The sequence below is a fragment of the Trichechus manatus genome, unplaced genomic scaffold (assembly GCF_000243295.1).
Source record: "Trichechus manatus latirostris isolate Lorelei unplaced genomic scaffold, TriManLat1.0 scaffold00068, whole genome shotgun sequence".
Lineage (NCBI taxonomy): Eukaryota > Metazoa > Chordata > Mammalia > Sirenia > Trichechidae > Trichechus > Trichechus manatus.
Window position 1 is genome coordinate 4,325,479 of NW_004444004.1, and position 23,280 is coordinate 4,348,758.

The window sequence follows — 23,280 nt, forward strand, 5'->3', positions numbered from 1 at the left end:
AATTTCTCTTTTCAGTGCTGTTAGAGTTTTTTTATGTATTTTGGAGCCCTGAGCAAACATTTTTGAGTGCACATTCTGTGCTGGACACTGGAAACCCCTCTAGGTCTCTGGACCATCCCTTCTCTAACTTTCCTCGTCCTTGAAGGGGCAAGATCTTCCTTCTCCTGCTATCATCTTGCTCTGTCAAATAACTTTCATAACAAACTTCCCACCCCGGATACCTTCTTCAGTCTTCTCTTTATTGCTGCGCTGATGGTGCTGCAACCTGGAGAACTTCCTGCCCAAGGTAAGCAAACTCCTCCTAATCCACAACCTATTTTGAACCTCTTTTCTTTTCCTAGCCATATGGAAACATGACCTTCTTCCCTATGGACTCCATTTCGCTGCTCCTGTCTCCCTTGAATTCTTCACTTTCCCCCATTCTCTCTGACCCAATTGGAAGGGAGAAGGAAAAAGGAGGAAAGGGTTGGGCAAGGAACCAGCAGCTTTTACCAAATACCTACTGTGTGCCACGCTCAGAAAGGCACATTATATAAAGGAATGCAGCATGTACTTCTTTGTATCCAGATGAACCTGTAGGATCACCTCATTACCAACTTCCTTCAGTTCTACAGTTTGAGGTGCACCCCAAATCCTGACTGCTATGGGCAGGGAGTATGTCTAAATCATCTTTCCATCATGATGCCGAGTATAGTGCCTTGCTCACAATATGAAATAAAAAAAAAACATTCTTTGAAATTAATTGGTGATTTCAAAAGCCATGTCATTGATTCTGGGATCCTAGAACTCTGCCTCATTTACTCCTTACTCACATGTAAAGACTCTTAACTCTTCCATTGAATTCTCATACCGTACAGTTTATTTTCTATCAGTCTCCTGCAGAAGAAACAGTTGACCTCACCAACCCTATTTCCAGCTGCCTATTGGATATCTCCGCTCAGACAGCCCTTAAGCATCTTAATCTAAATTTGTTCCACGTGAAAGTCGTTATTTTTTTCACCAATACCTGACCATCCTCCAGGCTTCCTGTTGGTGAATGGTATTACTATTCACCCAGTCTATAAAGCTGTTAATATAGGAGTCATTCCAAACTCATTTCTCTCTTTGATACCTGATCTTGCAGATTTAACCTCAGAGATGTCTCTCACAGTGACCTCTCCTCCCCTGCATCACTGACTTAATATAATGCAACAGCTTCCTAATTCAAACTGTCACCAGCTGTCTCACTAACAGTCCATCTTTCATTCTACACAGCCAGAAGTACCTCCTCCTACAAAACAGATCTGAATGCAACATTCACTTGCTTAAAAACCTCCACTGGTGTTCTCTGGTCCAGAGGATCAAGTTCAAATTCTTAGCATATTAGATCCTTCATAATCCGGCTTCATTAAAGTAGATGCTTAATAAATCCACCCAATAGCCAAGAGACATTTTTCCAAAGCACCATTTTGAAATCACTATGCTGTTTGTGGATACCCTAGTGGCGTAGTAGTTAATAGCTACAGCTGCTAACCAAAAGGTTGGCAGTTCGAATCCACCAGGCGCTCCTTGGAAACTCTATGGGGCAGTTCTACTCTGTCCTATAGGGTCATTATGAGTAGGAATCAACTCGACGGCAACAGGTTTGGTGTTTTTTGTTTGTTTGTTTGTTTACTTGTTTTTTATGCTGTTTGTAAGTTTGCAGCAACTACTAATGCTATTTGCCTTATATTTGAACTTCTCGCTGGGTTCTTTCAGGCCCTCTGACTACTCCCTACCTATAACTCTTCTCGACTTTCAGTGCACCCTATGTGGCCTTTGTAATTGTTCCTCACCCCCACCCACCCACACCCACATTTCTTGTTTGCTCCTGTCTGAGTCTTCTCTTAGGCTGCACCCTCTCCCTGGACTGGTTTTCTGACCTGTTGCCCAGTCACACCCTTCTCTTTCAAAACACACTAAAACCTCACCTCCTCCCCGAAGTCTTCCCCGACTAAGCCCACCTGGCTCTCCTTTTATTGTTCTTTGCAGATTCCCCTGACCACTTAGGTATTTAACTCTTCAGAATGATACTAAGTATACTAATTCACACTTTACTGCATTTTCATGTTCTGTCTTGCCCATTAGAATTCCCTGTGGATAGAGACTGTGCCTTTTATTCCTTTAGAAGTATCCCCCTTGCCCCCAGTGCCTAGTGGTATCTAGTCCCTAGGCTCCATCTAGAGTATAAAGTGGGAGAGCTGCACGTGTGCGTGATTGCCTGAATGCTTTTAAAGAAACATGACCACCCAGGTGCAGTTCCAAAAGCGCCAAACAGAGCTTTGATAAAATAAGTGAATTGATATGCATTCATTTCGTCTCCATCACCAGAAGATATATCTTTCCAGATGCCAAGTCTCCACAAGACCTGGAACCTTGGGAGTTTTCGCCAACCCTCTTGAGGCTCTAGGTTTAGCAATTTCATTAAGGATATTCAGGAAACTTTGGCCTGAGTAGGTTATACTCAGACCACACTGGAGTTTGTACTCCACATGTCCAAGCTTTTCAGTTCACATTTAGACACCCCAGTCACTGCTAAGTCACCCGGAGCAGAGACAGCACATCCGCTAATGTTGATATTAAACTTTGCTAATGTTCACTGAGAACGCAGAGGGACTTTAGTTGGGGCTATGTTACATTCAAAACTGGGTGCGATTTCCAGGGTGGGGGGAGTAAAGAAAGGGAAGTACCACTTACTCAAAGTTGTCCTGGTCACCAGCTTGAAGTGATGGAGCTCCTCAAACATCCTCTTGGAGATCTTCTCAATATGGAAGTGCTGGAGGATGCCTGGAGCCAAGCAAAAAGCGGGGCAGGTGGTCAGATGCTCTCTATCTGGAACCACCAACTCTTTTTTCTGCTTGGGCTGAGCATATCCTCTCATTACTGGGGCTTAGGAGTATCAGGCTGGCTGTGTAATGTGCTTAACCAGGAACTTGGATGGATCAATGGTTATAATTGACTCCATTTGTTTCCTTGGCTCCATGGCCTCCTCTTGGCTTTTCCAGGGGATGGAGATAAGGGAGATAGTGCTGCTGACCATGGAACCCCCTCCTAGGGAAAGCCACATGGAGTCAAGCATGGGTGCTGATTGGAGCTTCTGCAGCCAAGGGCAGTATTAGAAATTCTGCTCTTGCCCCAAGTCTGGGTAGACTACGTCCCTGCAAAACTACTGGACTGCCCTTCTGGCTAAGCAATGAGAGCCAGCAGTACGACTGCAGACAGGTTGTTTGTGTAAATGGAGAATCCGCCCTGGTTTCTAAATTCACCGAAAAGCCTATTTTCCTTTGGGAAATAATAATAGCTCCTTTACCCTTGTAAAAAATGAGGAGAATTAAAATAATGTGGCTCCCAACATCTCAACCGTGCCTGAGTAGTTTTTATCAGAGTAACAGGTAAACAACTAAAAACTGCCTTGCAGTTAAAGGGCAACATGCTACCAGCCCTCTTAAATAGCCCTCAAGAGGCCTATAGGGGGTAAAGTGAATGAAGCCTGGGTTTTTCTCTGCCCAGCAAGCACAGACCTTGATTACCCAGCACTGTGAATAAGAGGCTATTTAGATACTGCACTAGAAAGTTGAGAAACATCTACACACCTCTGTGGGGTAAGACATGTGGGGAGATGAATAGTGAACCCCACTAGAGAAGCCAAAATGATAGTCCTTTTTCCTAGGTGACCAGCTATGGATGAGCTAGGGAGATAGAGACAGAAAATCAACATTCCTTGGTATGAAGCAAAAATAAGCATGGATGAGAAACATGTATGCATGTTCTAGCATATTTGCGGGGGGGTGTAGGAACACATCCTTTAGAGAAAGAAAGGTAGTTGTAAAAAGGGGAGAAAAATTTCACAATTACAACAGTGTTTCTCCAAGGATGGTCCAAGTGCCACCTGCATTAGAATTACCCGGCTATGTGTTAAAAATGCAAATACTTAGACCTTACCGGAAGCCTACTGAATTCACAGCTCTTGAATGGGTCCAGGAATCTGCATTTTAAAGCAGCTCCTAGCGTGATTCTGATGCACACTGAAGTTTGAGGACTCTAGAGCTTTATGTGGGAACCAGCAGAAAAGGGATGTATTTTATTTTCCAACTGAAATCTCACCTCTTGGATTCCTAGAAAACTTTATCAGACTACCTAAACCAACACGTCTTGTATCTATGGAATGGTTTAAATAACTGCAAGATCACAGTGAATGGAATGCAGTTTGCTATGGCTGCCAATGTGAGTAATCAGAAAAGGAACTAAACATCACAACTGGGGTTGTTTCTCCATTGAGACTATAATCTTCTTGAAGACAGGGATGATGTTTTAAGATTGTCTTACTCCAGAGTACACAGCATGATTCTGGGGATTTAGCTTCACAATGAATGAATGGATTTTTATGTTTGTTCAGCTTTGTATTGGAAATGATGGTTGACCGCATTCAGGTAGTTCTCAACCGTGGCTACACATTAAAATCACCCACAGAACTTTTAAGGAAAAAACAAAACAAAATAACACTGATGCCCAGGCTCTACCCCAGACCAATTATTCAGGATGTCTGGGGGTGGGGCCCAGGCATTGATGTTTTTAAAAAAAAAGTCTTCCAGATGATTCTGACATGCAGCCATGGTGGAGAACCACTGCTCCAGTGTTTGGTGGTGTGAGAAAGACAATAGACTACAAGGGTCAACACTTAACTTTTAGCAAGTCCATGGTTAAATTTAAAGGCCACAGTAATAAATGTATTAGACATGTTTTAATTTCTAAGCAATCAGGAAAAGTTTTGAACCAAACAGAGGAAGAGGTTGAAGCAAAATTAAGGTGAGTCTTCCCCTCCTTCCCTGTGCCCCCTTAATTGCTCACCTTTTCGAATGGTCCAAACATGGACCTCAACCTGAGGTGGTCTCTCGGTCTCCAGTGCTATTTTTCTGGTGGTCTCTCCATCCTCCATGAACACAGACTCATACACGGGCATCGTTTCCTCTCCACAAAAGTAGCCTTTGCTGTCAAAGCTTTGGCCTGGAAGTTCTTCTGGAATCAGGAGGCAGGTAGAGTTTTGTCATGGTTTTCCAGTAACAGAAGTAAACTCATGCATTTATGTATCTCATCATTCATAACATCATACATGTATCAAAAGTGGAAAATCAACAAGAACATTTTTTCAGAGAGAAGTCCCCCCCATACTTCATTTGCTTAGCTTAGACAGCCCCTGCAACAGCCACCAAATTGCAAAGGAGCATATAACCTTTGATTAAAGTCTATGTGATGACAGAATCCACAATTCTGCAGAACACTGGCCCACAAAATAAACTGAATCCACCTACCACCATCACTGAGAACTGGACCTTCATGAGGAGGAGGAAGAATGTGGCCAGGTACAAATCTCTTAGGCATTTAAAGGAACATAGAATTTTCCATACTGGGTCAGGATCATGGCCTGTCCAGCCCAGTGTTGCCAACAGAGGCTCAGGGAACGGGCTGACAAAGGGCCTTGGTTAACTTCCCTGACATCATTTAGGTATACTTAGAAACCATTTATGATACTCATTTATGTGCACATACTTGCCCAAAGCATCTATCCAAATTGGCTTGACATTTCTGAATGCTCTTTGATTTGTTTGTAAGGGGAACGATAATACCAGATCAACACCAGTGCCAAAACCTAGATGTCAGATTAGTCATATGTATGCTATGCCAAATGAACGGTTCAGAAACACAAAAAAATTGGTCAAATCCCTCAACTGTGGATCATTTAATATATAAACTAAACTCTTGGATTTTAGCTCCCAGGCATAAAGATACCATCCCTGTGATACTCCCTGTTCCCTTCACACTCCTCTCTCCTCAGCCCCTTACCAAAACAAAATGTCTCCTGGTTGGTTATTAGTAAGTTTGCTTCTTTTCTAGCCTTGCAATCAGCACCCTCTTCAGCTGTATATTTAAAGTGTACACTCAAATTAGGAACAACAAAGAGAAGTCATGGACGCCCTGAAACTTTGACCATGCGCAGGAGCCCTCTGTAAGAAGATCTGAATTGTGGAGAGTGAAACCATCGAGTGTTGAGTGCTTTGAATCTGCGGCTCTAATTAGGGAGGCTCTGCTGTTAGCCAATCAGACACATTTGGACTAGACATTGTAATCAAATTGTTAGTGCGTGCCTCTTGCTGACCTGATTAGCTTTCCCACCCCACCACCATTTTGGCTTTATATGGACAAAACCATAGTCTTCTCAGGTCAGATTACTCAATTTGTGGATTCTCCAAGAATCAAAACTTTTTTCTTTTTGTCCTTCTTTTTAGCTATTTAGTGATTCAGTGGGCCAGTCTTCTTGGTGATATGTTAGGTAATGAAGGGATATGTGCTAGCACTTTTTGACTGGGGCAGTGGAGGCGGGGGACTGACTGTACAGGAACAACTATGTATTCAATTATCACCTTTAGAATAAGAGCTGAATGCATTTGTTAAACTTTGCTCACTAGCTTAATATTGGCCATGACTATAACCAGCATATGAAATATCTGATGGCACTGGAAATACTTGCAATATACTGAAAGTTCTTTCAGTGCCCTAAAGAGTCAACCCGCCCCACAATGCCTCCCCCTCCAAGAGCTTAATTTACTAGCCTGAAGGGATCTACAAACAACAAAACCCAGTAGTGACTCAACTCCGGCTGGCACTTGAAAATATTAAGAGTAAACAAAGTGTGTCTTTGGAACTACCTATTCAGCAACATCTTCCTCATTCCACACCCTCCACCTCAAGGTGCTTTCTGATCACTCCTCGTTCACCTACTTTTGTTTCCTTCCGGGGAAGCATGCCATGCAGCAAGCTTCAAGTCATTCCTGAAGTCATTCCACCTCCCATGAGAATGCTTCTGTCCTGAGCTCCACTTCTCTCCAGCACTAAGAAACTGAGAAACCATTCCTTACAGAGTGGTGTTGGCTGACGAAGGAGATGTATTATCCCAGCCCAGGAGTCTTTTAAGTTGTCACAGGGGCTTTAAAGACCATAAGCCAAAAGAAGTGTGTAATTATGGGAATTCCAGGCGTTGGGGTGGTATGGTGGGGGTGAGGAGGGGGTTCCACTTTAGGAAGTGGCAATCCAAACAGCCCTGTAGGTGGCTACTGATATGCAAGGCAAGGCCAGTCTCTACCAGAGCAAAGGGAAGAGAGAGGTGAAACTCACATGCTTTCTTTTGGCCCTAGTTTGTTACTGGAGTAGTCTGCATTCATCTGTTGCAATGAAACTTTTGGCTGGATCATCAGTGAATTTTATTTATTGCTTCTCCCTTATCAACACGAATAACTGAATTTACTGTTCTTATTTTCTTTAATCTTCTTTTCCCCTTGTTCCTTTTCCTCTGTGTCACCTGTTATTTTCTAAGAGCCTGGTGATGTCACGATATTCCCATTTCTCATCCCTTCACATCATTTAGGAGCCCTGGTGGCTCAGTGGCTAAGGCGCTCAGCTGCTAACTGAAAGGTCGGCGGTTTGAAACCACCAGCCGCTCCGTAGGATAAAGATGTGGCAGTCTGCTTCCGTAAAGATTACAGCTTTGGAAACCCTATGGGGCAGTTCTACTCTGTCCTATAGGGTCACTGTGAGTCAGAATCGACTCGATGGAATTGGGTTTGGGGTTTGGTCACATTTCTCAGGACTCTACTCCAATATCACTTCTTCAGAGAAGTCTTCCCTGACTACCCTTTCAAAAGTGCTCCCCGCCCCATTCTCTATCTCTTGATGCTGCTTTATTTTTCTTCACAGCACTCACCACAACCTAAAATTACCTACTTGGTTTCTGTTCTCTTTCTTCCCCCACTAGAATATAAGAACCATAATGGCAAGTAGCCTTTTCTATCTTGTTCATCTCTATCCTCAGTGCCTGTAACAGTGTCTGGCACACAGCTGGCACTTAATATGTATTTCCAGATTGAATGCATGACCAAGTGCATGCCCTTTGATGCTCTGTGGTTGCTGAGTGCCTGGAGCAGGTGCCCTGCGCTATGTGGACAGTGACAATTGTTAGGCAATGACTATCAGGAATGATACAATATGCAAACACTGAGAGACAGGTATACAGAATGGGACAGAAACTCTCTCTTTGCATGTTGCCCAAGGAATCCTCATTTCCACACACTTGAGCAGGTTGGGAAAGCAGGAAAAGCAGCTCTTCCAGAGAAACAAGTTTAGTCAATCAGGGTCTTTAATTTATTGCCAGCTGGGATTGTGGAGGGTAGTTTTTAAAATAAGAACTTTTATTATTTTTTCTAATTACAAAAGTAATACATGTTTATTGTTAAAAATTTAGGAAATACAGATAAACACAAAGAAGAAAATAAGTATTACCCATAATTCAGTCACCCAAAGATGGCCACTGTTAACATTCTGCCATATACTTTTCCAGTCCTTTTTTTTTAAATTTTTTTTATTAAGCATATATAAACACTTTTTTTTTTTTAACACAACTAGTGGCATCATAATATAATATTGTTTTGTGGCTTGTTCTTTCTACTTAATATATTGCAAACATCTTTCATGACATTAAATCTTAGTCTACAATGATTTTTAATGGCGATATAACACTCCACAGTATGAAGATACCATAATTTATTTAACCATTCCCATACTGGTGGACTTTCATATAGGTTCCAGTTTTTCACTATTGTAAACAGCAATGCAACAAACATCCTTGTTTTTATATATTAGTGTATGCCTCTGATTCCTTTCTCAGTATTCCTCAGAGTGGAAATGCTGAGCCAAAGAGTACATACATTAAAGTTTTAATAAATATTACCAACTTGAGTGGACAACAATTTAAAAGACAATGCCCATTGTGTGTCCTGTTTTCATGCCTTTTTTGAATCATCTGGATCAATAAAATCCTAAGCACACAATGAAATAGTATTTGGTCTGAAGGTCTGAAATTCAAATTGGAATATTTATAGTGCAAGGGTTTATCTTACCTGGCGTAATTTTGGTAACTATTAGTTTTGTCTGAAATTATCTTGTACCAATTATATAACTATAGGTGATAGACCCTTGACAGAAACAACACTGTTTTGGTGGAACTACTGCTAAGTGACACTCAAAGCTTTGGGGATCTAGTGAGATCACAGACTTAGAAATCATAACAGGTCACCATGGCTGGCGGCCCCAATGTCCATATGATCTTCAGAATGTGCTTACTTCCTATCTCTAACACCTACATTTCCTTATCAATACTAATGCCCCATATCTCTACTCCATATCAGATGGCCCCTATCCTTCCTCACACCCCGCTCCCTGTTTTCTCTGGAAGGTGGGGGGACATTATATTAAGGGTGATTTTATTTGTGCTATTGACCAGAGCTTCTCAAACTTTAACGTGCATTTGACTCACCTGGAGATCTTGTTAAAACGCAGATTCTGATGCAGTAAGTCTGGGTGAGGGCCTAAAAATCTGCATTTCTAACAAGCTCTCAGGTGATAGCCATGCTGCTGGTCCACAAACTACACTCTGAGTAACAACACCATAAACCACCCTGGGCCTACATCAGTGGTTCTCAAACTTATCTGCACATTAGTATCACCTGGGGATCTTTTAAAACTTCCATAGCCCGTGCCACACCCCAAATCAATTAAATCATAATTTCTGAGGATGGGACAGTTTTAGAATCTCTCCAGGTGATTCCAATGTGCAGACAATTTGGGAACCACTGCCCATTGTATTGAAGGTGCTCAATAGGTATACATTAACTGAGTGCGTGTTTGCCTGTTAGTCACGAGGAATTGCCTAAGGTGAAGGAATAAATGATTTAACTCTCTGCCTACATGTAAAAATGTATGGATTTTCATCTGTGTTTATAGAAACACTTTGCAGGTAGGCAGAAGAAATGATAAATTCATGTTCCTGGAAGTGACTGATTTACTGATTCCTAGAATGTGGGAGCTAGACAGACCCTGAGGAATCATCTACTCTAATCCCCTTATTTTGCAGAGAAGGAAACTGAGGCTCAGAGAAGTAAAGCGACTTGTTCTAGGTCGCACAGAAAATCTGGTAGATACAGGACTAGAATGCTTGATTACCAATCCCATACTCTATCAACTCCAATACTACAGACTATATTTTTATCCAGCTCATGTTTTCAAATCACTATTTAAATCATTAATTCATCTTTTTTATACATCAACATTTTCTACTGGCCTAGAAAAGACATTGGGCTAGAAGTGACCTGGGTTCTAGGCCTTGGTTTTATTACCAATTAGTTGTGTGACTCTGGGCAAGTCATTTTACTTTCTACACCTCAACTTTCTTATCTGTAAAAGAGAAATAATAATGAAATGATAGAATTTTAGTGTTGGAAGGGAACGTAAGAGATCAATTGTTCCAAACTTCTCATTGTGCAGATGAGGCTGATGAGGCTCAAAGTGGATATGGCATATTTCCAAGGTCACACAGCAAGTTAGAAAATTGGACCAGAACCCAGCCTCCTTCCATTATACCTCACCTGTATCACATCCTGTCTCAGAAGGGTAATGTGCTTGATGAGTTAAAATAGTGATGTAAATTAAAAGTGCTACTGTTCTTCCTAATACTCATGATAGCTTCATTTCTTTACTATTTAGAAAAGCAAGGGTAAGTTTGGTACTTGGGACCACATGGGTCAATGGTATGGTGTTGTTGTTAGGTAGGTAGTTTGTCGTTAGGTTGGTATGGTAGAGACAAGCAAATCCCCAAAATATTTCTAACTATTAAATTTCTTCCAAGCACTCATCAGCCCTTCAAGAGAGGAGAGAATTAAGTTCGTTATTATTAGAACTATAAGCATTAAAATTATATGACAGGTTGAGTAGGCTTCTGATGATCAAAGAATGTTGAGAATGACTATGTGAGGATCTCAGTCAATCAAAGGCAGGGCCTCCAACCAACGCACCTTTTGACTTTTTACCTGGACACACCTTGCAGCATTTTCCATCTATTTTTTGAGGATACTTGCAGGGGTATCGATTGGGGCAGTGGATTTTCTTACACTCCTGCTTGGTGACATTACAAGTGCACAGCACACACTCGACAACACCAAATGCCCGGAGGTTTGGGTGCCAGGATTCACCATGAGAATAGGTCTTTCCATTGGAAACACACACTGTAAGAGAACACAGGACTGGAAATTAAAGGCTAGTGAGCTAAAATGGGCCCTTGTGCTCAGAACCCAAGCCCTGAACTCAAGACATCAAGCGTCCTTTGTTCTTGTCATGGCTATGGAGATACACTGACAGAGCAGCCTCTGCAACCAAGAAACAGCTTGGGCCATGTTCTACTGTCAGCAGCTATCTGGTTGTTTGACAGTGGCCTCTGGATGCTCACAAGTGCCTGACATATAGTAGATAGTCGATAAATGTTTTATTTTTTAAATGGAGGAATTAATACATGAAAGTGGATTTCTATCTGTTTTGGATATCTGACAAGAAACTATAGAATGTAGTGTTAATACATGCAATTCCATAAAGGATTTGTATGGCCCAAGTGGATGTGCTTCCAGACAAGAAAATTTATCAGAGACATTTGCTGCCTAGTGAGGCTAGATGCAAAAACTGCTGCTCTTCCCAAAGGGCCAGTTTTTCCAGATCCTAAAGCAAATCCATTCAGCATGTCAAATTCTATCAGCGCCTGATACACCAACACAAATGGGTATGGAGCTCAATGGCACTGGCCTACTCTCTGGAGTGGGAAGGAAGGTGCCAAGACAAGACTGAGAGGAAAAGGACCTACTTCTGGATAGCGTGTGAAAGGGCAGACTTTCATGTCTCAAATCTTCAGGTAATTTAATTTCCTATCTCCCACCTCACAGTGGCTGTACAGATTCAGCTACAGAGAATCCCTTGCCTGGCCCACAGATATCCTTTGGCAGTCTCACATTTGTTCAATGGGGAATGAAGTCACTGGCCCCATGTTTTCTGTGGGGCCTTGAAAAAAGCAAGAATCTGGGCTGCAAGCCGAGGGGCCTATGAAGAGACCACAGAACATCCTTCAGTGCAAATCAACCAAAATGTTATCTGGCTCCTACTGTAAGACACAGAGCTAGGCTCCAGGATAAGAACTGCACAGGCCTGTGAATGAGGAAGTCTGAGAATGAGTTCTCTCCCTTTTTGAAAGCACTGAGACATTCTGGAGATTTCGAGCCATGACTGGGACTGGGTGTGTTTCTCATTATTCCCATCACCTCATCATACCCGGGGAGACCTGTCGGCATCCCAATCAACAACATCCCTAGGGTGGGTTATATCACTTAAGGCGGGGTTAGGGAGGGAGAAATCACCCCACTTGGGGCGTTTCTAGGAATTGACTGATTTGGCTGCAAGACAACTGCCTCAGAAGGATGAATCATTGGGTTATTTCTTTCTCATCAAATCCACTGGGTCACATTAGGAAATATGGATGATGTTGGCTGCCTTTTTCCTGTCCTTTGCAAGAGCTGCTAGAGTACTGGGCACTCTAACAGGTCAATCTATGCAAAGATTTCCAAGAACCTAAACTGGTGGGGAGGCTCCCAACCTTACAATGGGACAGACTAGAGACTTGATAACTAAATTGTGAGGCTCAGGACTGTGGACAGGATCACGTGACAAAAGATGACCAGAACCCACAGGCCAGATGCGTTACTCCCTATCCTGCCCTTACCTCTTCTCTCTCACTCCCTTCTACACAATCTGAACAAGTGGACACAATCTGCTTCAAGCAAACTTAGGCTGGACTGAAATTAAAATGGTGGAGTCCTATCCCTTCTCCTCTTTGGCTCTAACAAGAAACCAAATAGATGTATCTCAGAGGACCACATCATCAGCAAGAGAGCTAAGGAGAAGGGTGAGACATGCTGAAGAGTAGGGAAGGACTTCAGTGTTATATAGCTAGGTTTCCTCTCCCCTAACAGACTGGGTGAGAGCCCACACTCTGAAGTGGAATAGGGTGAGGACAATTCTCCAGGTTGAAATACAGTCTTCTCCCCACCAACCAATTCTCAAGATGATTTTGAATCATCTAGCTGGGGAGTTGGGGGTAGGGCAAATGATTCTCCAGAGAACTACAACAGAAAGGTCAGAAGAGAATTGCTGCATCCAAATCAATGGGGGCAAATGAATAAATGTAAACCAGCTGGGGCTTTTGTAGGACAGACAGAAAATCAAGGGATGAGCCTCTGCCCTGAAAATGAAGAGGTCTTGTGGAAATTATGGGATTTAGGATTTTCAAAGTCCATTTCCCCACACTTTTCTTTTCTTTTTTTTAAGGCTTTGAAATACTTTTGGAGCAAATGGAATCTATTGGAGGCAATTTAGGATTGAAAATCAAACTGCATCTTTACCTAACTCCTCCTCATTCCACAAATTCATATCACAATGCCTTGGAACTTAAAAACAATGAATTTCAAATGAAACCCAGATCGATGGTAAATATTTCCAATACTTATAATATATCCACTATTTTTTATTGAGTTTTATTTTTGAGTGTTCTTCTTTTAAGCCTGTAAGTTTCAAAAGCAATTTAATTTTTTTATCTGTAATCTGAAATTTACATCTAACTAGTAACAGATGTGATCAACTAGCTTTGGCTTGATTAGCTTTTTTGAGATTTATAGTAGGAGTTCTTTGTAACGGATTGTTTTTCACCCATGTTATTCAATCATTTGGTTTAATAATTTATCACTTTAACCCATTCAGAGAACTGCCTTTGATTTTGTTTTTCCTTTAAAGGAAACAAAACATGTTTGTGGTTTCATAAAAAGGAACCAGCTGAGCTCTTGCTCCGAAGAGCTGGTTGACACAATGCCTAAAAAAGTAAGAAGCAGTCAATTGTTCGATTGAATTTCTCCTCCCCCAACCCCGGTACTAGGGAGGGGGTAGAGGCCAGAGAAGCCTGTGCTGGAAGAAATGGGCCCATGGATGTATGTGTGCTACAGCCAGTGGTCAGCTGGTGGGCTGCATGTCAGGGTTAACCTGAACAGTCCTCCTGGTGCTGGGCCAGGAGGTTTCTGGATTTCTCACTGGATTACCAATTTCTAAGGACATTCTCCTCATATGCTACACATTGTCAAGGTTGTGTTTCTATGTTATTTCCTGGGAGAATATTGGGCCTATGTTGTTTTGAGACGGGAGCCCTGGTGGCACAGTGGTTAAGTGCTCGGCTGCTAACCCACAGGTCGGCAGTTTGAACCCACCAGCTGCTCGGTGGGAGACAGATGTGGCAGTCTGCTTCCGTAAAGATTTACAGCCTTGGAAACCCTATGGGACAGTTCTACTCTGTCCTAGAGGGTCGCTATGAGTCAGAATCGACTCGACGGCAGTGGGTTTTGGTTTGGGTGTCTTCATGTATGCATTTCATCTATAGGCTTCTGTGGTTTGGAGGAGATGCTTCTGCTCTCCAAGATTCTGTGTCTTCCCTAGGCCTCAGTGTAATGTTTCTCTGTGGAGGTTTGGGTGGATAATAAAAACTGAATGGCCACGTCATTCCTTTTGTGAGCTAATGCCACCTTCAATTAAGTGGCCCACGCAGGGCCAGGGTGGTAGTACACAATCAAATTCTCCAAGTTAGCTGGTTATAAGAGGTACAGAGATAGCATTGTGGTAGTATCAGTTGTATACAGGGCAAGGCCAAGACACATGCAATTCTTCATTTGCAGATATAGGTGAGGCCTGATGCAGCTTCAAGGAAAACCGTGAAATGTGCCTGTGTGGGCTTTAAAAGGCAAAACACTCAGCTGTCATTTTGAACCATCAGTGATGGCTCTTTTTCTTCTCAGGTGGCCTAAGACCCTTCCCAGGTGAGTGTTTATGCTTAGAAGCTCTGACCGTGGTCTCAAAGGACATAGAAAATGTGCTCATGGAGAAACTGATAAGATTATGGTGGCTATGTAGGTCTCTAAAGCAAACTTTCTGGGTTGCTCAATCCTTGTGCACATGAAGAGGATGTTTCTGAGCTGGATTCTGAACCCGGAGGATAGAGGACCAGACAAGCAATTCATTTCACCACTAGCTCTCTCCAATAGGGGTAGGAGTATTTCTTGACACAAGGCATGCCTTGTAGCACACAGTCTGTAACAATACCTGAAAGAAAACTGCAGCTGGAGTCTTAATTAAAACTAGTCACTAGCTGGGGCAGCTGAAGTTGCCTTTATATCAAAGTAATTTGGGGGAAAGGAGCCCTGGCGATCCAGTGGTTAACAGCTCGGCTGCTAACCCGAAAAGTCCAAGGTTCGAACTCCCCAGCTGCTCCGTAGGAGAAAGATGTAGCAGTCTGCTTCTGTAAAGATAACAGCCTTGGAAACCCTATGGGTCAGTTCTCCTCTGTCCTGTAGGGTCACTGTGAGTTGGAATTGACTTGATGGCAATGAGTTTTACAAGAATTTGGGGGAAAGAGAGCAGAAGAGCAAATGAGACTAAATGGGGGGCCAGGGATGAAGTTGTTGGGATGGGAACAAAACCCTAAGCAATGTCCCCATCAGAGGGAAGGGGCTAGCCTCAGGTTTGGGCCATGGAGTCAATATGGGACTTCTTTTGAAATATGGTCCCCATTAGGTGTCAAACCCCCTACCCTAAGCCTAAGTTTGATATGAGAAGCAGTGAGGGGTATGAATTGTCAGACAACTTTCAGAGACATTTATGATTGTAATTCTGCTTCTTCCTAAGCCAGCATTACACTCAAAGTGTGTTTAGGGAACTACCTACAACAAAATCACCTGGACTGCTTGTTACAATGCAGATTCCTGGGCTCCAGCCCTACTGAATCAGACTCTCTGAGGGTGCGGCCAGGAATGTATATCTTCAACATGAGGCCCAGGAGAATCTGGGGTGCACTGATGTATAAGAACTCCTATTCCTAAGGTGGAGTCCCTGAGTGATGCAAACGGTTAACATGCTTGCCTGCTAACCAAAAGGTTGGAGGTTCAAGTCCACCTAGAGTTGCCTCAGAAGAAAGGCCTGGAGATCTACTTGTGAAAAATCAACCACTGAAAATCCTATGGAGGACAGTTGCACTCTGAAGCACATGGGGTTGCCATGAGTTGGAATCAACTTATGATAACTGTTTGTTTGTTTTTTAATACCTAAGTTATGGATAAGAGCTTCAGAAGTGTTTGACACTGAGTACCCTTGAAAGTTAGGTGCCCTACTGGAAAGCAAACAACCTCTCATTTTGTTAAAGACCCAACAAACTTTCCCAACTCCCAGGGGCAACTGTGAAAACGCTGGAAGCTGCTTCACAAGCACAAATGGGGCTGCCAATGTACCACCCACAGTAGACATTAGGTTAGCTGCTTTCTTGCCTTTTGTCCTAAATACTAGCTATCCCTGATATATGAAGTATGCTGTATTAGGGAGAGCCTTAAGAGTTGCTGTGAGTCTAAAATCAACTCAACGGCAACAGGTTTGGTTTTGGTTTAAGAGTCCACTGGAGTCACTTGTGGACTTGAATGGTGAGTGATCAACATGCAAATGTGTGATATGTGTGGGAGAAAAGGTACTTTCCCAGCTCCAGCCCTCTGAAGACACAGGCTGCTGAAGCCCTCGTGTGGGTGCCTCTTACCTTGTCCATGCTTGTGTTTGCTATTGATGACAATTTGCACGATGGTCCCTGATGCTTGCTGGGAATCCATAAGAGCTCCCCTGTGACTTCTGGCCCCAGGAAAGCGGGGAAGACTTCCTGCCTGTCTGCTTGGTGGAGGATCATAGTGAGAGCGGTGGTAAGAGTGTCTCTGTAAAATGACAACGACAAATTCACTATAAAAAAAAGCCACCAATGAGAAGGCAGAGATGGAGTTACATACATTAGAAGCCATTCAATGGTTTTTATTATTTTTTAGGGTTGAGTTCTGATCATAACTGCCCGTTCACCAACTCCAATAGAAACAGGAATGTGATAATGTTGAAAGGAGCACTAGCCACATGCTGAGACTGTTCTCTCTTGTAGAAGATTGGACAAGGTTCACAGACAAATTCCTGAGGGGAAAAACAACCAAACAGGGTAAAGTGTCACTCCTACACCCAAGAATCTCACATTCGGATTTAGGAGTTAAGATAGTAGGCTGCAACACAAGACAATGTGACAGAGGCCACAGAAGCAGAAAGGGCTGTGCAAATTAAGAGGAGAAAAAGAGCTTATATTTAGGGAGGGTCTGTGACTTGGACCATGAAGGGTGGGTAGACTTTTTACAGGCAGAGTTGGTGGGGAATATTCCATGCAAACGTTTCCAAGTTGAGAAGGTGTAGCAGAGAACATAGAGTCCATAAAAGGGAACAGTTGAACGATAACATTCCAAAAGTAGGTTGCAACCAGATCATGGAGGACTCTAAATGACATGCTAAGGGGTGAGAACTTTATCTGGTAGGCAGTAGAGGTGGGGGTGTGGAAGCCTTTTAGGGATTTTTTTTTTTAAGTAGGGATATAACTTAATCAGAACTGTGTTTCAAAGCACTGAATCCTGATGATGTGTAGGGTGAACTGGATGGAGGAAGAGAGAGCAGTCAAGTAAGTTAAGATGTACTGAGACTCTAAATGCAGGCAATGGTATGCGATCATACAGCAGGGCACAGATACCCTAGACATTTTAAAGAGAGAAGAATTGAAAGTACATGACAGTACTAGAATGTGAGCACCACGGAGTCAAGCACTTTGTTTTGTTCAGTGCTAACCCCCAGTAATTAGAACAGTGTCTAGTGTATAGAAGGTGCTCATTAAATATTTGTTGAATAAATGAATGAATGAAAGCTGTGGTCCCTAACAAAAGCGTAGAACCATGTAGTACACATAATCATTGCTCTTTCAGCAAGGATTCAAGACACCTGATGAGTCCACTATTCTGCTACCTACCCCTCTCCCAGGAGCTGAGGTAGGAGTAGAGGAGGATGGAATGAATGAAGAATGAAACCTTAAGGCTTAAAGCCAAGTAACACCAATTGCGTTTTAGAGGCAATTGTTAGGAGTGAAGGAGGAGGAGCTCATTAAAAAATCCTTTCCCAGACAATTAAAAAGTAAAACCCTTATATTCTGTGATAGAAATAGCAGGTAACCTTGGGATGGTGGTTATGGGGTCAACTGACCCCGCCATCCCATAAAACATTAAAGTTATTTGCCATAGACACATATGTTGCAAATTTAGCTTTGGGAGCTATTATTGCCCTCTTGGGGCATGGGCATTGGTGGGAGAAGGGGAGAGAGAACAGGAACTGGGGTAAGAGGACCTTCTTTAGCCTTTTGAAAAAGAACATTATTCCCTATATCTAAGAAGAATCTAGCTACAACAATTCACACAAATAAGAATTTGTATCAATTTATTATGCACACAGACCAGTTTCTCAACACAAATCTTTTTCATTCCCACAATGGTTTATATGTCTTTTTCTGCCCTAATCACTCACATTCCACAAAGGCCATTACAGATTGTCCTGTCCTTTCAGGAGTTTGGCAGAGTTTTGCTAAAGGAACACTGGAACACAGGACAGTTTGGCTGGTGGGTGTCCTACTGATGCTAAAAGGAAGGAGTTCTACAGGGATAAAATTTAAGAGGAAATGCTGACCCAGGATAAGCTGCAAGTACAAGAAGTTCTCTGGTTCATGATGGTGAGCACAAAATAAAAAAAAAACAAACAACTATCCTTTGGTACCAGGGACTCAGATCCTGGACATATGATAAAACAAAAAACCAAACCCATTGCTGTTGAGTTGCTTCTAACTCATAAGAACCGTACAGGACAGAGTAGAAGTGCCCCATAGGGTTTCCAAGGCCATAAAGTTTTTATGGAAGCAGATGGCCACATTTTTCTCCCACAGAGCAGCTGGCAGGTTTGAACCACTGACCTTTCAGTGAGCAGCCGAATGCTTTAACCAGTGCACCACCAGAGCTCCTTGGACATATGACACGGATAGCAAAATGATTCACAAAAAAAAAAATTCTTGGGGATTTTAATCAGAGGCCCTCTAATGAGCCAGTCACCCCCCAGAACTTTATCTTGTTTAAGTTTTTGTTTTACAGAGAAACTGAAGCCAGGGACGAGAAGGGATTTATTCAGGGTCACAAAGAAGGTTGGGTTTTAGAGATGGTGGGAGAGTGGGATTGGGGGGAAGGGGAGAAGAGGAGGTTTTGGAGGGGAGAAGGAGAAAATGGGAGCGTTAATGTCTGGTCAAATTCAGTGTTCCACAAACATTTGGCTAAAGACTCATCAAAGAGAAGTACTTTCAGATATAGAAGTTAGCTACAGTGTTCACAGCCCTTACACCACTGGTTTTCAACCTCAACTGCACACTGGAATCACCTGGGGAGAGTTACTGATGCTTGGGTTCCACCTCCAGGGATTCTGATGTAATTGGTCTGGAGTGGGGCCTGGGCATCAGGGTTTTTATATACTCCCCAACCAAAACACCCATGGCCATCCAGTCAATTCCGACTCATAGCAGCCCCATAGAGTTTCTGAGTCTATAAATCTCTCCGGAAGCAGACTGCCACATCTTTCTCCTGTGAAGCTGCTGGTGATTTCAAACTGCCAACCTTTTGGTTAGCAATCACTTTAACCATTGTGCCACCAGGGCTCCCTATATACTCCCCAGACGACTCTAATTTTGCAGCCAAAGTTTAGAATCACTGACACAAAGGATCCTCTGTTGCAGGGGGCCGGGGCTGTGGTGGTGTGCTATTTTTCTTTAAGAGGAATGGCTCTTTTAGACTGACACTTCTAAACACCTGAAAGAGGCTGACCAGAGGCCATTTTGACTTTGTAACTTACAGCAAAGGAGAAAAAGGCCTTAAGGCCTTGAATTGTAAGCAGAATTAGAGCTTCTTTTAAAATCCAGCTGTCAATAGGCTGCTTGAGAGAGCAGGTCAAAACTAGTTAGGTACAAATGACCATATACCTGTGCTTTATTTTGCTTAATGTTTTAGTATTATTTGATTTATTTACTTGAAGGACTGAAAAATATTTCAAGCTTTTGAGATGGCTCTTAAATAGTTCTTTTCTGGTGTTGAAAAATCCTCATATTGTAGAGATTTCCCAGGAACTTCTACCTTACTTGTTCTAAGATATAATGGTTTTACTGGTGGAGACAGGAGAATATCAAAGTCCAGAAAGGACCTTAAAAGGGCCTTCATGTCAATATCCTGGTGGTGATATTGTACTATAGTTCTGCAAGATGTTACCATTGAAGGAAACTGGGTGAAGGGCACGTGGGATTGCTCTGTATTATTTCTTACAAATGCAAGTGAATCTACAATTTTCTCAATTAACTAAAAATATCATTTACAAAAGTACCTTCAGAATGTGTTCTGATCCACATAGCCACCAAAACATTCTATCTAAGTAACTACTAACCTAGAACTAATCCCTGTCTGAAGACATTAGGCCAGTTTCCTTCCCGAACCATTGTTCTGACAATGTGAAGGAGACATGGATTTTTATCTGTTTCACATTGTTTCTCTCAAACTCTTTCACTTTTCTAATGGCAAACCTCTGTGTAATCTATTGGGGGACAAAATCAGAGTTTGGCTGTTGTCCAAAACAAAATTATGCTTGCTTTCATGTTTTGGCTTTCTACCCTGCGCCTATTCTCCCTCCCTCCCTCCCTCCCCACATACCACCCATCCACTCCCCCCCACACACACACTCTCACACACACACACTCACACACACACTCACACTCCAATGGCAGTAGGAGCAGATCATGGGAAATTAAGATCTGGAAATCAAACAAAAACTGTTTTGGATTTTTACAAAGCAGTCATACTGGTTCGCCTTCCTATGCAGTTCGTAAAACTTGGTAAGCTGATGGTTTTCAGCCCACTTGGCAAAATAAACCAATCAGCTGTGTTTCTGTTGAACTGAGGTGTTTTTGTTTGGTTGGTTTTTTTTTGATAATTCAAGGTAAATGCAAACAGTCTACTGAAGCACCATAGGAAATATGATGTTAGTAATGGCTTTTTTTCCTCCCATGCAGGAAGTTGGGTCTGCAAAGGATATTCAAAAGGGATTCCCCTACCTTCCAGTTTCAGGCTGGTCAAGAGCAAACACCATGTCCAAAGAATTTTCTCTGATTTGGGACAGATTAATGGAATCCCCCCCCCACCCCGCATCGCATTTCAGTCAACCTTCCACACCCATCCATTCAACACAAATTTATTGGGTGCCTACTATGTGCTAGGTACATGCTTTTCCATACTACAGATGCTGTTTATTATTCAAATAATATCCCACAATATCTACCCCTTTTAGAACAAAGGAAAATATTTATTTATAATAAAGTGAAACCATCTGGCCATTTTGGTCTACCAGGCCTAAACGTTTGTTTCTAAAGATAGGTCTTGAACGCCTTTGAAAATCAATAACTATTTCAAGGCCCTAGATTCTCTTCCTGACCTTTTTTGCTAAGGAAAATACCAGATTAACTCCAGCCCTATCACAAGCAGTTTAAGAAGAACAATGAGGCTGACAGACAAGGGGTGGAGTTGGGGGCAGTGTAACACAAAGTCAAGGAGAAAGGCTAATTAATGACATTGCCAGCAAGACCTCTGAGATGGCCACAAGTGCTCAGTGTTGGGGGCCTGTTTGTTAGTGAGCAAGGCACACAGCTTAAAGTGACTGAGCCCTAAATTTGGTTCAGAATGGTATCTGGTTGACGGCTACTTATTTAAACACTCTCAACTTTTACCACAATAAAAGGGCTGAGAAAAAGAGGAAACTCACAACATAGAAAATTCAGACTGACATCATCTCCTGTTAGGATCTGGAAGGAATATCATTTTACTATAAAGCAGATAGAGCTAGACAGAGGAAATCTTTCCTCAGCATCTATATCAGGCAGATAACTGGGAAGCCCATCCTCTCTTGCAAGGTTGCCGCTTTTTCGAGACGTCCAGAATACTGTTCTCCGTTCCACCCACAGTTATTCCAGAAACAGCCATGGCCAGAAAACAATACTGTTAGAGAATAATGCAAATATAAATCATTCCATCTCACTGCTGAGGCTTTAGGTTGGGTGATGGCAAGCTGAGGGCCTGCAAGCCAGAAGTGGCACATGTGATGACCAAGAAGCATAGCCTAAGCAACACTGTGATGTTTGTATTGGTCATCCTATGACATCCCCTATCAACACCTTCTTCACACCCTCACTATCCTTGGGCCTCCCCTGTAATTCCCTAGACTTCTGCCTTATATCCAGTGCTTGTTGTGAACTAGTTCCTAAGGTTTTAAAAATCATTTAAATTTTATTTATTAAAAAACTAATTCATAAAAAAAAACTAATTCATGCTCATTGAAAAACATCAAATAATATAGAAGTAGAAAAGTGAAAGGCTACCTTTCTCCCACCCAATTCTACCCCTCTGAGATTTCCACTCTTAAGGTTTTGAGATGTGACCTTCCAGATCTTTTTATACACATTTACGCACACAAACACACAGTTTTTACATAAGGAAATGATAGTATAAATTTTATCTTGCATCTTGCTTTGCTTACATCATAGATCTTGGAGATTGCTTCATTTTACTACATTTAGAGGTACTGTGTTCTTTTTAACAATTGCACAGTGTCCCATAGATTGGACTTATTTAATCAAGTCCCTATTGATAGACATTTAGGTTGTTTCCATTTGTTTTGCTCTTATGAACAATGCTTCCATGGACACCTCTCTATACTTTTACATATAAAGGTGTGATGAAAACCCTTTTATGTGCAATGAACACCCCTGTATACTTTGTACACTTTCATGAGTCCTTTCACATGTGATTGACTCTCTGAACTGGAACATCTCCTTTTCATATTTTAAGAAGTATGAAATGTTAGTCTACTTAGACATATATTTTTATAGAAGGACTCTATTTTGTTAATCACTTCAAAATACAAAGGAACAAGAGATGCTATTACTATACACACACAGAGAGATGCCTACGTAAGCCTTATTCTGAGATTAGTGCCTAGAATGGAAATAAGAAGAGGACATTGCAGGGTGGAGGAAGGAGAATCAGGCCTGCTACCTTCCTTTCTCCAACTGCATGACTGAGAGCCTAAGGCATAGGAGTGGGTTTATGTGGACATGTTCAAAGTACCTCTGCCAAAAGGATGGGCTAGGCTACCTTACAATACCACAGAAGGTCCTCAGGGTTCAAAATAGGGGTAGTGACTTACATTTCTTATAGAGGACATGAAAATTTGGCAAGTCATCCTAAAAGGGTACCAACTTCTGATCTAGATTAAGGATTCTGTCATGATTTGGGTTAAATTCACCATTATGTCTCTGAGAAGTTATGACCTGATCTGAAAGTTAAG

The 23,280-nt window shown here is 42.2% G+C and overlaps 1 protein-coding gene across 1 annotated transcript in view; it reads right to left on the reverse strand.

The window, feature by feature from the left end:
* The window catches only part of CHRDL1 (chordin like 1), a 156,624-nt gene that overhangs the window by 1,550 nt on the left and 131,794 nt on the right, over positions 1-23,280 (reverse strand). Inside the window, exons 7-10 of the mRNA XM_012556516.1 lie at positions 16,556-16,724; positions 10,917-11,126; positions 4,867-5,034; positions 2,716-2,805 (exon numbers count right to left, since the gene is read on the reverse strand). Coding sequence (XP_012411970.1) covers positions 2,716-2,805; positions 4,867-5,034; positions 10,917-11,126; positions 16,556-16,724 — 637 coding nt within the window. The remainder of the gene's footprint in view (positions 1-2,715; positions 2,806-4,866; positions 5,035-10,916; positions 11,127-16,555; positions 16,725-23,280) is intronic.